The sequence below is a fragment of the Thunnus albacares genome, chromosome 10, assembly GCF_914725855.1.
Source record: "Thunnus albacares chromosome 10, fThuAlb1.1, whole genome shotgun sequence".
NCBI lineage: Eukaryota > Metazoa > Chordata > Actinopteri > Scombriformes > Scombridae > Thunnus > Thunnus albacares.
In genome coordinates this window covers 23,954,702-23,971,238 of record NC_058115.1, presented here as the reverse complement: position 1 = coordinate 23,971,238, position 16,537 = coordinate 23,954,702, and the positions used below count along the sequence as shown (strand labels likewise).

Here is a 16,537-nt window from a genome sequence, read left to right as displayed (position 1 = left end):
GAGAAGGAGGAACTCAGGACGACTGCTCTCTGCTTGTCTCTTGCTTCCATTTACTGTATTAAGTGTTCTGTCCCAAGGGCTCTTCCATTTAGTGCTCCATCGCATGCAAGGCTTTGGGAAAGACAAAAAAAAAAAAAAAAGATTTGGAGGGTTCAATTGTAACTTAGGCCACTAAAAGCACACTTAAAGCTGGCAGTAACCCCCCCGTCCCCTTCCCCTTCCTTCCACTTTCCGATGTTGAGGTTGATTAAGGCTGCTATCACGGTGATTCTGATATTTGGTGAGAAATTCAGAGGACATTTTGGGAGCATTTATTGCAAATGACTCTTGGCAGTGCGCTCTTATGTATTTCTCCATCTGAACGCAATTTGGCAGCTATTCTCACATAAGAAGTGAGGGTGGGGGGGGGGGGTGTCGGGTTTGGGGGTTTAGGAGGGGAGGGTATGGCGTGCTGTGAGCCTCCTTCTTCATACCAGCACGCAAGAGAAAAAATTTCAAGACCTGTCATAAACACACACCCTCAGAGAGGAGGGGAAACAGAGACACGTTACCACGGCAACCGGCATGTTGCTGCATCAGGAGAGATTTTCTGTTTAAAACATGAGATTAAAGTTACAAAGAAGAGGCAGGGGAGGGAAAAAAAAGGGAAGGCGGAGGGCAAAATGTATTCCACTGTGCCATTAAAGTTTATTTCTTAACTGGAAAGGTGGTGGTGGTGGTGGTGGTGGTGGTGGTGGTGTGTGTGTGTGTGTGTGTGTGTGTGTGTGGGGGGGGGGGGTCTTACCCTTGTGTTACACCAGGAGAGTGTGCGAGGAGGAGAGCAGACAGTCTGGGGATATTAAGGAATCATGTCGTTGTAGAAAAAGACCAAACATACCTTTTCCCGGCACAGCTATTATGTAGTGAACGTCTCATCTTTCAATATCACCTTTTTTTTTTCTTTTTTTTTTTTTTCCTTGTAACAGCAGGTTTTCTTTCACACCAGCAGATGGAGCCCTCCTGTCCAGGAGAAGAAGAAAACCAGCTTCAGATTCACAACAAAAACGTGTTTGAGCAAAGCTTCTGTTTTTTTTCATGTTTATTGAAAAAAAAAAATCAGATCTTCTGGATCAGTTAAGTCATTTATCAAGCAAAGATGCCAAACATTTTCTCATTCATGCTTATTAAAATATGATGGTGTGCTGCTTTTCTCTGTTTTATATCACTCATTGAATATTTTGGGGTTTTAAATTATTGATTGAGCAAAACAAACCACTTGAAGATGTCAGCTGGTGCTCTGGGAACATGTAACAGGCATTTTCCCTCCTTTTCTGAAGTTTTCAAAGACTAAATTAGATTTTAAAAAGAGTTTAATCACAAAAATGAACAACAGATTAATCAATAATGAATTAGTTGCAGCTCTAAACTATATGAATGAACAGAAAAGGCACAAAATTAGCACCAGCGACCAGCCAAATGCTGGTAAAATATGCAAGTGGCTGGTAGATTTGTTTCACTCATCAGCCAAAAAAAACAATGGTAATCTATTGAGAGCTGGTAAAATTTGAACAATGACTAGCCAGTCCTGTATACAAATATAGATCTGATGTGTTTTGTTCAATTTTTTCAAATGTGATTTCACACTGACACACAGTTGGGGAAAAAAATCAAAGATCACAAGACTATAAATATGAGTTTTGCAGCATTAAAATGACAATTTCTTGCTTTTAAAATACGACTATTACTACTAATAATAACAACAATAATACTACTTCTAATAATATTATGCACCATAACTGCTGCAGCTGTTGTTTCATCACTCCAATTCGTCAAAGTCTGCAGTGAATCCCTGAATAGATCAGATTTGACTTTTCTGTAAATCTGTTGAAGCTCCGGTGCTCCAACATGTTCACGTGTTACAAACTCACAACAAAGTTATTCTAAATTTACTTCATTTAGAGTTGTTATATAGAAGTTTACTATTATCATAGTGTCCTTGTATACTACTGTTATATTATTTTCATAGACTTTCACAACCATATTTAATGTCTAAATACATCTTCAGTTAATCTGATGATCAACTTAACTGTAAATGTGAATCACAACAAACCAGCTGTGTATTTTTTTTTTTTTTTTTTTTTTTTTAATGCTCCTGCAGTTGTCTGAATGAAAACCAAGCTGCTGTTGCTGCTGCTGTTTACATTTCCTGCCACTTACAGCTACTTACTGCTTATTACTCTTCCTCCCAGTGTGGTTACCAAAACACAGAGTAACCCCTGGAGCTCTGCTTGACATCACATTGATAGGCGCACACTGACTTACTTTGTTGGAGAATTGGCAGACAGTATTTATTTTCCATTTTCCCAGGGTAAAACCCTGCGTAGGGGTCAGTTAGGCTGGTTTTTGGACAAAAGACAACAGTATAAAGAATGCATGAAGGACGCAAAAAAAAAAAGAAAAATTGTTCTTACAATAGAAGAGAGTAAAAAAAAAAAAGATGTGATGTACCACTTGTGTATTGGCCTTGTGTGAAATGAGCAGTTTCTAAAAGAACAAGGGCAGGGTGTGTGAAAATATCCAGACGGTGTCAGTGGTTTTTGCTTTTCCCTTTCCCAGTTGTGTTTTCTTTGCTTGCGGTGATGCAGACTTTCATCCTCAAGGTCACATCCAGGCCTGAGACAATGCCACATAATTTTATTCACCAACATTCACTTGACTTTCTCAGAACAGGACATTAATCATGCAGTTAAACCGCGTTAGTTCATTTACAGAAAAAAAAAGAAGCGTCAGTCTTGCAGCCCGAAACGTGGAAGTTATTGTTTGAGGTCTGAAAAAGGAATTAAAGAAGATATTTTGAAGAAAAAAAAGTCCTCATATGTAATTAACCCACAAAAGGCACAAGATGCCAAGAAGTCAAGGTGAAGAGGTATTTTCAGTGGCCACTAGATGGTATAATGTATGCATGCAACAGGTTTGCACAAAGTGACAGCAGCACTGATCAATTCATGCTTTGAAGTCTTTGGATTTATGATTATTATGACTCGACTTGAAGCCAAAATGTTCTTTATTATTGTCATGATGTTGACGGCATCTAATGAAGAGATGAAGGTTTGATACACCAGGTGTTTCTGTTGCTTTAATACACATCAAAAGACGCAGAGGAGAGAAAAAAAAAAGTGTCATTTATCTGAAGTTCACAGTGATTAAGTTTCCACAGGCTTTTACTAACAGGCGCCATTTTAATCAGGCCTCTGGGAACAAAGAATAATAAGAAAGTTTCAGAGGTTTGTTTCCAAAACGAGTTTCAGGTCAGCGCAGATTTTCTCATCAGTCTGAATGAAAATAATCTGTTTCTGCGCGCATCAGCCTGAAGCTTTGAGATCAGAAAAATACAGTAAAACCAAAAGAGCAAATGAGCAAAATAATCAAATAAAAACCAGCTTCATCCTTCTCTGATAAAAGCTGGTCTTTCTTTTTGTTTGTTTGTTGAGTTTTTGATTTTCATGGAATAAGAATTAACAGATTAACAGATTAATTTTTCCCCCTCATACAAAATACTTCCAGCTTTTTAAGATTTAAACATAAAGAAGCGAACAGGGTGGAAGAAATAATAATAAAAAATTAAATTAGGCTGTTAATTATATATAGTTCTTACAATATTTACATTTTATTAATGCAGAACTGAAGTCATGAGGCCACTTTAATTCATATAATTTATAACAGACTGGTTAATTACAGGCTGAAGATTTCAGAGATTTTTTTTTAATAAGGCTGGTTGAATTAATGAAGATACATAAATCAGACATAATGCCAAAAAAAATTTAAAGAATAAAAAAGAAAAGTTAATTATCTTTAAGGATATTGCTTTAAGGATACATAAAGTATCATATCTTAAAGCTCTGCTGGCCTCAGTCGTGCCTTCGCATCCTTTACACCCTATATATATAAAGATTTATTATTAATTCATTGAACCGTTTCATAAAACACATCCTTTCTGCATGTAGAATGTAAAATAAAATAAAACTATTCACGTCGTTGACCAAAATATCATTTTGAGATACATGTGATTTTTTTACTGGCTGGTAAATGAAAGCAGCAGCAAAGCGTTGAGAGAAGCAGGCGACCTGAAAAACGGCAGAGGTCACGATCCGGATCTGCAGCTACAGATGTTTGTCCGCTTAAAGACACAGACGGCAGCAGCTGAGCGCCACATTCATATCTCGTCATTTCGTTCAGACTTAATAACTCTTCAGTCAGTCATTTCTACAACTTTTAGGTGATAAACAGTATAAAGGATCCGCAGCGGGTGGAAGAAAATAAACATTTCATTTTACGCTGCAAAAACTGCCAGTTTGAGATTTCACAAATAAAAATCTACTTTTTTTTAACGAGTGAAACATTCAGGCGGTGATTTCAGTTGTTTACAGTGTCATTTATTTCAAGAATTGATCAAGTATTTATTGCATCACTGTCAAAACAGACTCCAGTTTTTAAAAAACCAAAAAAACAAGAACACCGGTATAAAACGATCACAAGTCGCCTGTTATCAGATATTTTGTCTCGTTTAAGGAAACAGTTTGTTAAAGCCGACAGTGGGTTAATTACTTATTTTTAACTTGTGTTTCTGAATGAAAGATTTATGGTTCGGGGCCTACCTGGTCATGGCGATTCATGATGCAGGCCTGCCACGGAAGTGACAAAAAGGAGAAGCTCTGTGGCTTTAAAGGTGTAATAAAAGAAAGTAGACAGTGTGCGTCGGAAACAACCTGACACACGTCGGTCTGTGGCCAAAATATTAAGGAAGGAAAAATTACGCGTTACGCACCGGACTCCCAACAGACCAGTGTGTGGACGGTGAAGGGTTAAGCTTTAAAATGATGTCCTATCCTACAAATTTATTGTCCTGGTGCTGCATTCAGGTCATGCAGAGAAAATGGGAGACGGGAGACCCCGGTTCTATTTTCTATTGGTATTGTTGTTAAAGCTTTCTTGTGATGTCAAGGTTTTACGCACAGGACTCTCGTTTTTTCTGACTGCACGACTTCTGATCACCACGAATTCAGAAAGATCTACACTTTAATAAGAAGAATAATACATCCTTTTTAAATTAATTAAACTAAATGAACGAGCAATTTTGCTTTCACAAAAAGAAAAGGCACAACAAGAGTTAGTAAAAGAAGCTGCTGTTAAGGTAAATTTGTGTGGTTGCAACATGAATGTCAGTTTCTCCTCTTGTGAAAAGCTTCCACCAAACTTTTCTTTCATCCTTTAACTTTTTCCCACTCTGTTGAAGGCAGCATGACGTCGTTTACAGTTGCCAATCCTGAAACGGTTTCCCCTCTCCTTCGACCAATAGGAGGCGACGAGGAGTGCCTGTCAGTCACAGGTGAGGGTGGATGGTTAAAAAAAAATTTGGTGAAAAGGGCCGGAGACTGGAGCGAGCCCGGGCTGATGGCAGAGCTATGCGGAGGAGCAGCATCGTGCCTGTGGATGTAGGAGAAACTTTTCCACGGCTTCTCCCGCGGGGATGCGACCAGAAACCTACTTCTGGAGGGAAAGTTAAGCGACAGCAGCGCTCCACGGAGGGAGTAGCCTAAAATGTGGATGAACTGACATTTGCTCCACTACTCGGACCGGTTAATTACGCAGCTTGAAGACGGAGCAAACTTCGCTTTTCTGAAAATGGCCGTTCGTGGCAACTCGCTGATGCCTTTCTCAATCCAAGCCATCCTGAACAAAAAGGACGACAGCCGACACTTGCCAGATTTGGACATGTGCTTCTCCAAGACGGCGTGCTGGAAAATATTTGGGGAGATGAACGGCGGGTCTGGGAGAGATGATGGGGAGTCTTGTGAGCCGACGGACCAGAAAAGCTACGACTCGGACTCGGGTCTGAGCGATGACAACGACAGCAAGACTCCGGCCGTGTGCAAGTCGGAGAAGGACGGAGACCCTGCGTCGGATGTGCCGGAGGAAAGTCTGCAGGAAGAAACGGATCACGAGTCTGCAGCTGTGGAAAACGCAAAGAGTGACAGTGAGCCGAATAATGCTACAGGTAAGTGAGACAGAAAGACGACCGTGTGACTAAATACAAAACAAAAAATAAAGTGTGGCTCTCTGATTTGATTCATAGTCTAGAAACCAAAATGCTCCGATGAAACTTTAAAAGTGGCGAGTCTGAATTAAAGAGCCCAGTGCTCTTTTAATACTGTTGCTCAATACTTCTGATACATGTTTATCAAATCACAACAAGTGACCTGACGGTGTTATTGTAGGATATCAGGCCTGTTTGCTTGTTTTCAAAACATCTCCTCGTCCTTTTTGCACTTTTACGCACGAATTAGCCTGTTTTTACGCACGAATATTAATGGATGCATTGTCCCATTGTGAAACTTTGTCACGATAAGACTTATGTTTATGAGCATTTATTGGCGTCTTCGCGGTTGTAAGCTAATATATGATGCACTGGCACAATTTAACTCGGGACTAAAGTCGCAAACAACCAGAAACACACGGTGTAGTATTTCAAGAAACTGTCTCCTCGTAGTAAATAAAGGTCTGCACACGTTGTGACGTTTAGGCCTGGATGAAAAACTCAGTGTCAGACATTTTTCTATTTAATATAAAAGCTGCAGCATCCAGCAACCTTAGATAAATTCATGGCAGTTCGTTTCTTACAACGTGGTAAAACTGGAGAATTAAAACACTCGGTATAAATGTTCACACTCCTTTTAATAAGTGTTTTTCCTTTTTGTTGCATCCAAAAAACACAACAAGCTCACCTGAAATCAACAAATGCAAACAAATACAGGAATTCACTTGCATGGCCCATCTGCGTGTCTCCCTCTCTCAGACTCCAGCACCCTGGACGATAAGAGCCTGGACCAACCCAAACAGAGGAAAAAGCGCTCCAGGGCGGCCTTCTCCCATGCGCAGGTCTTCGAGTTGGAGCGCCGCTTCAACCACCAGCGGTACCTGTCTGGGCCGGAGCGGGCGGACCTGGCGGCTTCCCTGAAGCTCACAGAGACTCAGGTCAAGATCTGGTTCCAGAACCGCAGGTACAAGACGAAACGCCGCCAGATGGCCGCCGATCTGATGGCGTCGACCCCGGCGGCCAAGAAGGTGGCGGTGAAAGTTTTGGTGCGGGACGACCAGAGACAGTACAGCCCGGGAGAGATCCTGCGGCCCCCGCTCCTCTCCCTGCAGCCGTCCTACTATTATCCCTACGCCTACTGCCTCCCTGCATGGACACTCTCTGCATGTGCGGGGAATCAGTGAGAACTCGGTGACTGTATTTATTCATTTTTTTTGTTTTGTCATTTCGCTCCCAGGAAATCAAAGTAACTTTTTTTTGACAAGAGGAGGAGACAAGAAGGGACTCATCATCTGCTCAGCGTCTCTGCCTCATCGTGTTGTCCAGGCCAGACCAGAGGTTCCCAAACTTTTTTTGTGTTTTTTCCAACATCCTCAAATACTTAAACTGACTTCTTCCCTCGTTTAGTAAAACTGTCCCGAGGAGAGAAGTTGTAAAACTCTCTGAACTGTAGATGAGCGGAGAGACCGGACCTCCTTATAAAAAAAATCAGTATGTAACCTCTGAGGAGTGGCACAGCAGTGACATTTAAGTATTCCTCTCTTTGCTGGGGAGCCCCTTCAGGACCTCTGAAGCCCCCAGGACCCCACTGTGGGAACCAGCGGCCTAAACAGACTGAAAATGTCACCTTATGTTGGTTTTTATTTTACATGCGCCTTCCTACCTCTGCAGTGATTGGAAATAGGCATATTCCATTGACTTTTCAAATAACTGTCTCTGTTACAGGTTGTGTTTTTTTTTCTTGCTGTGTTTGTAAAGGTAAGATATTTCAGCACTTTTGAGCATATACATGACATTATTTCAATGTAAAACACATTATAGTGTGGGCATGTACAGTGTCAGACTGAAAACAGGCGGTTTGTTGTGTTGTTGGCCTGAAAGTGATCGTGTGGCCAAAACAGAGCAACTCCTATTGAAATGTACATGTGTTCTTTGTGTTAAATGACTGTTTAGACCGAAAAACATTAAAACATATCAGGCATTACTATCATTTGGATGCAATTTTATTTTGAGACTTTTATTACAAAGTGTAATAGTGTCATATAGACATTTTTATATGAATAACAATAACAAATCAGTTAGAATTTACCAATAATTTTAACAATCGCTACAAAACAAAAACAGTTTTAGGCAGCACGGTTATACAAATGGACTTTTTATTTGACGAATCAATGACTTACTGTCAGGTAAAAGCATTTAAACACAATTTAACTATTAGTATTAGGTATTAAAACAGTTATAATCTGAATGGTTGTCCCACAGATCCTACTTTCTCATTTGCGCTCTTCTTTTCGGACTAAAAATCTTCTCAAAGTTTGAACAACTTGGCCTACATAACAGGTTGACCTGGTTTATAAATAACTTAACTATCATTTCATCATTGGTTTGGGACTTTGTGTTTCGAGAGCACAAAGAAATTACAAACTAATAAAACAGGAGCGATATTCTACTAAAGCCACACATGCATTAAATAGAAAAGTGTTTATCGTGCACATTGCTGCAGGTCAAACAAGTTTATTTTAATGAAACTTCCTTATTAATCTCTCCTCATCTTCACCTTCACCATGATGTTAGTGCTGTACTCTGAGGCCCTTGTAGGTTTCATCCGGGCCACTATGGTTTTCTTCCCAAACACACCTGTCAAACAATGATGAATAGCTCTGTGATTCCAGGACAGGGCAAACTGACAGCTACCTTTAGGGCTGCATGTCAACACAACGAGAGGAGTATTTCAGGGTTAAGGAGGCCCATGTCACTGCGCCTAAATTCAAGTCAAGGAGGGGTGAAAAAAAAAAAAAAAAAGATCCTCATTCTGGGTTGTTGGTGGATACAAAACATTGTAAATGTTTTCCCACAGGAACATTCTTTAAGGTTGTCTTTGGTATCTTATTATCACTGGAACTGAACTATTACTGGAGTTGTATTAGCTATTATTCTGTACCCAGTAAAAGTGTTAAGTTGGGGTCAGCAGGGAGCTGCAGTGCATCAGCCATCCTTCTTTGGCCTTATAAAACACCTCCATCCCTCACAGACGCCCACACAGCCTGTGGGATGCTGTAAACCAGGAATAAAAATGTATTCTGTGCTGTTTACTTTAGTTATAAGACTGATGGAGATGAGGGGAAAATACTAGCAACAGAACATAATATAATAATTGGACACATTAACAAAGCACCAAAGATAAACATTCATGGTGGCACAACAGGAAAGGTCTCCGTTTTAGCACTGCGCAATGCCACTGCGCTTTTACGCACGTACACGCCCAAACAGCCAGGTGAATACGCTTTTGGTTGATCAGCGCCCCATCTTTTTTTTTTTTTAACCCTATATGGTAAAAAACAATCCCCCTACCCACGAACGGCGCCTATTTGTCCTAAAATCTGATCTCCTTGATGCAGGTATGTGCCACCCGAGGCCCTCTCCAGCAGGCAGTGATGCTCCTCATTGGCTGCGCTGGAACTTGAAGGACTGAGAGGGATACTGAGGAGTGGACCGTCCCACATAACTTCCTTTCATACCTGCATGTGGAGATATCTGATATAGAGGGACATGTCGCGGATTTTTTTTTTCCTTTCAGCCTGCGATCATTGAAATGCAAACACCCCCATCAGTGAACATTAGCCCCATTCCAGCGTCTCCCCGTTATTATTATTATTTTATATAGTTTACTTTAATGCGTGGGAAATATATTTATTGTATAGCTTAATATGCTGTGACTGTTTATGCTGTGAAACTAAATGAGACAGAAATTCATTTGGATTTTATGAATCACGGGAGCTCCTTTACGCAAGCATTTATGGATAATTACGCACAAGTAACCTATTTTTTTCCATGTTATTTCTCAAAGAATCAAGGCGCTCACCCCTATTTTCAATCTTTAAAACTACTTTCTGTCTCAGGAGGAAAACGTACACCTTGGGAATTTTGAAAGCTGTTTGGAGATAAAAAAGAAATCTGATTTTAATCAACCAGAAATCTGACTCATCATCGTTGCCACACTCCATTTTAATTCATGTGATTTATTTATTATTTGATTTCTCCTCTTCCTCTTATTCCCGTGTAAATTATAACACATGTACATTTTCTTTCTTAAACGAGCTCTGGCCTAAATTGATCTTCATGGTGTTGTGGGTCAAGGACAATTCAGCCGCTTGCTCTTGACTTTTATTCAGAGCAGTAATTATATTCATTTACAGAGAGACTCTCCAGGTGTTGATCTGTATCAAGTGACAGAACTATCATGGAAAATTGGCGTTTAATAGACATTATTTGACACGTTATACAGAGCTGGAAGTAAACTGCAGGCGATGTTAGGCTCGATTTGACTGAAATGAAGGTAATTTATAATCATGTGTTTACACCTACAGGTGGTTATGAAGCGAGTACTGTCGGGTCATTTTGTAGCAGAACAAGTGACAGTTTATCCCCAAATTATAAAATGTGTTTCTCTCCAAATTATACTGCAAAAAAATGTTCACATGACAATCAGTGTTATTGAGTCATAATTTCCTTACGTGTAAGATTTGGTTGGCAGGTTGGTTTTAACTCGCCTGACAATCTCTTAATTTACTTTAAAAAACAAACAAAATAAAAAGTCTTTTTTTTTTTTAAAAAAAATTGAGTTAATTTTCCCAATTTCAAGATTCACATTTAAAAGAATAAAACAGGCGACACGATCTCATCAATGCCAGTACGACTTTCACTTGATCTGAGAAATTCAATATTTTAAGAATTGATGACAGGTGAATTTAATTTATTTTCAGCAGCTTTAATCGAGAATAATCCATGTTAGATCTCCCTGATATTTCACACCACACACAGGTATTTTAATGTGTGTATAACAAATATAACATATTATAGGCCTATGAGATTTTAGGATTATAAACAGCGTGTTTTCTAACATGTAAAACGAGACTAAATCCATGAACACGGGTCGGTTTTCATGTGTTTAATCATTTAAACATTTTTATCTCTATTAATTTACTTTGCACCACAACTCGCCAAGATTTATTTGTGTGTGATCAGATATTTATGTATTTATTAGGATATATGTTTTACTCACGTATCGTTATGTTGGGCTTCAGGGAGTAACGTGATGAACACTGTAAAACAGATCAACTGCATCTCTCTCAAAGAATGATCTTTTTACCAAACACTTTTAACTGTGGACTGTACTTTTTTTTTTTTTTTTTTTTAAATGAACGTCTGTAATAAAACCCAAATTCATTTTATGTCGAGTTTTCTTAGATTTACTTAATCATGACAGGAGAAATGTTCCAGTAATCGTGAATTCATTACTTTGGTGCCACAGCTTCCAAATTCCTTGTTGCTAAATGGATTAAATAGTCTAAACTCCACCCTACATGAAGGATAAACTGGCACAAACTTAACTGATCACAGCAGCAAAATAAATCAGTGAAACTAACAAAAATATATAATTAATAGACGTTTTTAAACTGCTGCTGCGAGTAAGATTCGCCGTCTTCGTCTTTGCTCTTAAGCGTCCTTTAAAAAAAAAAAAGCAACAAAAAAACAAATCAATTAAGCTTCATTTTTCCTCCAAACCTTTCTGTCCGGTTTGGGAAGCTGCCAGTCACACCCTCATAGTGAACTGACCTGACACTGACTGCCACCTGCTTCAAAGTGCTCCAGGTGCAAATTCCTCCTCATCCCCCATGAAGAGCGGCATCCTTCCCCTGCAGAGAAAAGCAAGTGTGAAAGACGAGTCTGGCTTGTAAAACACCACAGTCCATATTCTCCTCTAATAGGACAAATAATGTTTATTAACAAACACCATCATCAAACAGAATCCTGTCATGTGTGTTGTAGTGGACTTTGGGGCTTTTGAAGTGAAACTTTGAGTTCATTTTTTTATGATTAAAAGATTTTTTTTAAAAAAGCTCAACATCACAGTAAATATAAAGGAAATGTGGTAGCCTATACTTTACAAAAAGTAAACGATGGAAATGTTCTGTGTCTGATCACAGGCTGCAGATTACAGGTCTTAATGCTAAAATTACTCTGAGAAAATCCTTTTTATGTCCTGATCCTCCTTTTTTGACAGATTCATGTTCAATAAGACTGTAACAGGCTGCAGTTCAAGGGCTTTGACACAGAGGTTTTTCCTTGTATTCCAATGAATTACTGTCTTTATTTTTACTTCACTGAGTAATTGTGGTGCAGATTTTTAGCCTTTTTTCTTGGTGTGATGTTTTATCTTCACACACAAATTTACTGCAAACGTTTAAAAACAAACACAATTTAAAAATCTGGGGAATAGTCTTGATTGACAACACACCAGGGCCATTAGTTTAACAATAATACATTATTTTTTTTTATATATTTGGATTATTTATATTAAGCATTGAGTCTTGAACTAATTTGGAATAATTTATAAATACAGTAGAGAGTAATGTCACAAAAGAATGGGATTTAAACGATCTGTTCGGTCAATTTATTCAAGACTGCAGTTCCAATTTGCCAATAATGGTCGTAGTTCATTTGGTAAATACATCAGTGTGGCATGTAGAGCAATCACATTACACAGCTGCTAAGACATTCCTCTAAGCTGTGGCAAACTGGGAGACTGTTCAGCTGTTGAGTAGTGGAAAAATGAATGCGTCAATCTATCTGTGAACAGAAAGCTTCAAGACTAATGTTAATGTTTGAAAAGTCGATTAACACCGCAGAACCTGTATTTTTTTTTTTTCAGGCAAAACCCTTAAAAGGTGGCTGCAAGTGTTTGTTGAACTCTGTCAGATTTAAAACTGTTTGACAGCTGAGAACTGTAATTTCATTCAGGTGAACCTAAATCGTCATATAGTCCTCATAATCAGCACTTAATAATAGTCCGTTTATAATTTGACTGACCTGTGGAGCCTGTGTGTGTGTGTGTGTGTGTGTGTGTGTGTGTGTGTGTGTGTGTGTGTGTGTGTGTACCAGCATGTACGTGCACATGTATGAGATGAGAGACAGCGTATAAGATTACTACCTAAAGACAAGTAAAGCACAGCTGGCTGTCAGAAGTATAAATCTGTTTTATTAGCAATATGGATATCAATATCAAGCACAGTAGTTTTCAGCTAACAGGCAATATTTTATATACTTGTTAATCATTGAATATGCAGTGTAATAATAACATATTATATATATTAAATATTACATTGATTGATGTCTACTAGTTCATTCATGGAAGAATATTAGTCCTGAACTATACTAAATCAATGGGATTATCAGATAATGCACTGAATACACTATATGTGTGCAAATAAAGGGGCACCCTGTGCAAGAGTGTGTGTGTATGTATGTGTGTGTGTGTGTGTGTGTGTGTGTGTGTGTGTGTGTGTGTGTGTGTGTGTGAGTGAGCAAGCAAGAGAGAAATAGATGAAGAGACAAGATGACAGGATCATATTTTAAATAATAATGATCTTTTAACACATGTTGAAGAAGTATACTGATCATTTATATAAGTAAAAGTAGCAATATAACATTATACTGTAAAAATACTCCATTACAAGTAAAACTCCTGCATTAAAATGATTAACAAAATGTGCTCAAAGTATCAAAACTAAAATTAGTCATTTACCAGAATGGACCTTTTAAGAATGTTATAGGCTATCTTATATTATTGGATTATTATGACTTATTATTACTGTTACTTATTATTTTAATGTGTAAGCAGCGTTTTACAGTAATGGTGAAATAAATTGGTTGAGGAGCTTTTAGCCTTCTGCTTTATATACAGTTGGGAGGTTTAATGTACAGCAATGCATCATATTTTATATACTGATCATATGTTTTCCATTACAAGTAAAACTCCTGCATTAAAAGGATATTATTCACAAAATGTGCTTAAAGTATCAAAACTAAAATTAGTCATTATGCAGAATAAAACCTTTAAGAATGTCATATCTTATATTATTGGGCTATTATGATAGATTATTACTGTTACTTAACTTATTATTAATGTATAAGCAGCGTTTTACAGTAATGGTGAAATAAATTGGTCAAGGAGCTTTTAGCCTTACTACTTTATATACAGTTGGGAGGTTTAATGTACAGGAGTGCATCATATTTTATGAGCTGATCATGTATTTTGTGTGTAAACTTTGCAAAAATAACTAGTAACAGGACTAGTTGTCAAATATGTAGTGGAGTAATAAGTAAAATATTACCCTCAAAGGTAGTAGAAGTAAAATAGGAAACCTCAAAAGATGATGAAATGTACAATAGTTTCTTTCCACCACTAAAGTAAGCTGTGTTGCTTTGTTTAGACAATGTCAGGCCTATTTTTTGTGTGTTTATCATGTTTTTATACTCACACTTTGACCCGTGTTACCATGGCAACAGCAGCGCGTCACACACGGGACGGAACCATACCGCAGGCGGCGGGGTTTCCGGTTCTGATCTTTTGCTTTGTGAGAAAAAAGGGCTTCAGAGCGACAACGTTAATATTTACACAACAAATCGTGTCTTGTGGGTTTTTTTTGCATTTTGTTTACGTCCGATGTATCATTGTTTAAACAGAAACTCCGCGTGCACTGAGGCAGCAGTGTGTGAGTGGATCATGCCGAGCACAGCGGCTGTGTGTTGTGGAGTCAAAATGGCGTCTGCTTGCCTACTCAACGGTCGTTTAATCCATCTGTGATTAGCACTGGCAGCTACATTCAACAACCAGTCACCAGCTGCTAGTGCTTCGTTTTCCTCCCCCACACAGATAGCTACTTGTCGGGGCACATTTTAGCATCATGTCGGACTCGGAGGAGGACAGCCAAGACCGACAGCTGAAAATTGTAGTGATTGGAGACGGTGCGTGTGGGAAGGTGAGACCAACACAGACACACATAACTCACACATAAACGTTACTAAAGTATAGCTTTCACGTCTAAAATATCCTCAGTAACAGTCTCATTGTGTGTTACACGACGGTTCAATCAGTATCCTGCTCTTAACGGTGCTCACCGTGACGCTGCGGTGTCTCCCAGTCACCATGGCGACCGACGCTAATGTTGCTAAGTTGCTAACAATCATAGCAACATGATTGAATGTTATAACATCCAGTGGTGGAAGAAGTACTCAGACCCTTCGCTTAAGTAACAGTACTACTACAGCAATGTAAAAATACTCCATTACAAGTAAAAGTCCTGCACATCCTACTTAAGTACTTAAGTATTATCAGTTTGATGGAGTTTAAGTATTGCAGTAAAAGTAGTGGTTTGGTTCCTCTGACTGATATATTATTATATATGACATCATTAGATTATTAATACTGAAGCATCAGTGTTTAAGCAGCATGTTACTGTTGTAGCTGCCGGAGGTGGAGCTAGTTTGAACTACTTTATATACAGTTATCTAGATTAGTCCAGTGTTTCCCAACCTAGGGGTCAGGCCTCTCCAAAGGGTCACCAGATAAATCTGAGGGGTTGTTAGATGATTAATGCGAGAGGAAAGAAGAAAAGACAAACTTCTGACACACAAATCTGTTTTCAGTTTTTGGACTTTTTCTCTAATCTTTGATTTTTGGTGAAATATTGGATCATTTGAACATTTATTGAAATTAAACCATGTGAGAAGTTTAGACGGAAAAATCATTACTTGGTGGAGCTAAAATGTGATCCCAACTACACACTGCTTTTTGTAAGAAGTAAAAAGCCAAAAAGGTTGGAAACCACTAGTTTAATCTTTAACAAGGTAGTGTAGTCGAATAGAAAATACAGTATTTCCCTTGTGGAGTGGAAGTTTAAAGTGGCATCAAATGGAAATACTCAAGTAAAGTACAAGCACCTCAAAATTGTACTTAAGTGCAGTACTTGACTAAATGCGCTTATACACTTTCCACAACTGATAACGTCATAGTTGCCTGGTGTTTACAGCAGAGACAGTTAAACACCTCACAAAGTTATTTATTACCTCATATGCCACAGTGTAATGTTTTTGCTTTGTATTGTGTTTGCAAACATTTAAAGGGAAACAAACCCAAATATAGAACTCAAGTTATCTGTAAAATATGGAACTAATTTGAATGGAAAATCTATGAACAACAAAAATAAATCTTTCAGCTCTTGGAGCCATTTACTAATTCACTGTCAGTGGACAAAAATATGAAAAAAAGGTCACACGTCTTATTCATGCTCAGATGTCCAGCTTAGGATACTGTTCAAATCATAGGATTCAGGATAATATAAATCAAATTTAATGTTAGATTTTCCTCTTAGGACACCCACACACCCAAAATCAACAGATCAGCATTATAATCCTGTAAACCTGTTTATACGCTTTCACCATATTGTTTATGGAACATCTGAACTTCACTACATCTGCCTTGGTGATGAATTCCTGTTTAAAAAGTTACTCATCAGTGGATGAGTAACTTTGGAAACTTTATGTACAATTGTATGACAGCTGTTAATGGCAGCAGGGACAAGCAGGGAGATATTGACTGTAATGTTAATATTGCAAATAATT

The 16,537-nt window shown here is 38.4% G+C and overlaps 2 protein-coding genes and 1 long non-coding RNA gene across 7 annotated transcripts in view; 2 read left to right on the top strand and 1 right to left on the bottom strand.

Moving 5' to 3' along the window:
- Positions 1–920: 920 nt before the first annotated feature.
- On the bottom strand, positions 921–14,481 carry LOC122990428. 3 transcript variants are annotated; one of them, XR_006405358.1, is made up of 3 exons: positions 14,395–14,481; positions 11,690–11,769; positions 921–999 (listed from the first exon to the last, which is right to left on the bottom strand). It is a non-coding gene; the product is annotated as an uncharacterized LOC122990428 (long non-coding RNA). The 3 variants fall into 3 exon arrangements; XR_006405356.1 differs by lacking the exon at positions 921–999 and adding an exon at positions 8,626–8,710; XR_006405357.1 differs by lacking the exon at positions 921–999 and adding an exon at positions 10,771–11,578.
- On the top strand, positions 5,097–10,678 carry nkx3-2 (NK3 homeobox 2). Its single transcript, XM_044363784.1, has 2 exons — positions 5,097–6,034; positions 6,833–10,678. Exons 1-2 carry the CDS (start codon positions 5,662–5,664, stop codon positions 7,255–7,257), a joined length of 798 nt encoding a protein of 265 aa, XP_044219719.1. The 5' UTR covers positions 5,097–5,661; the 3' UTR covers positions 7,258–10,678.
- A 9-nt stretch (positions 14,482–14,490) lies between the features above and the next one.
- The window catches only part of rab28 (RAB28, member RAS oncogene family), a 47,962-nt gene continuing 45,915 nt past the window's right edge, over positions 14,491–16,537 (top strand). For 2 of the 3 annotated variants that reach the window (XR_006405351.1, XM_044363786.1), the window contains exon 1: positions 14,494–14,895. Coding sequence is in view for 2 of the 3 variants with exons in the window: in XM_044363786.1 (XP_044219721.1) it covers positions 14,821–14,895 (75 nt within the window). In the remaining variant the exon portion in view is untranslated. Of the gene's footprint in view, positions 14,896–16,537 lie in introns of all 3 variants that reach the window. The other variant, XM_044363787.1, reaches the window with a different exon arrangement.

Excerpts from the sequence above, each read along its gene's own strand:
- nkx3-2 (XM_044363784.1), top strand. The coding sequence starts at position 5,662 with ATGGCCGTTCGTGGCAACTCGCTGATGCCTTTCTCAATCCAAGCCATC. Across the intron at positions 6,035-6,832 it reads TGAGCCGAATAATGCTACAG|ACTCCAGCACCCTGGACGAT; the intron begins GTAAGTGAGACA and ends TCCCTCTCTCAG.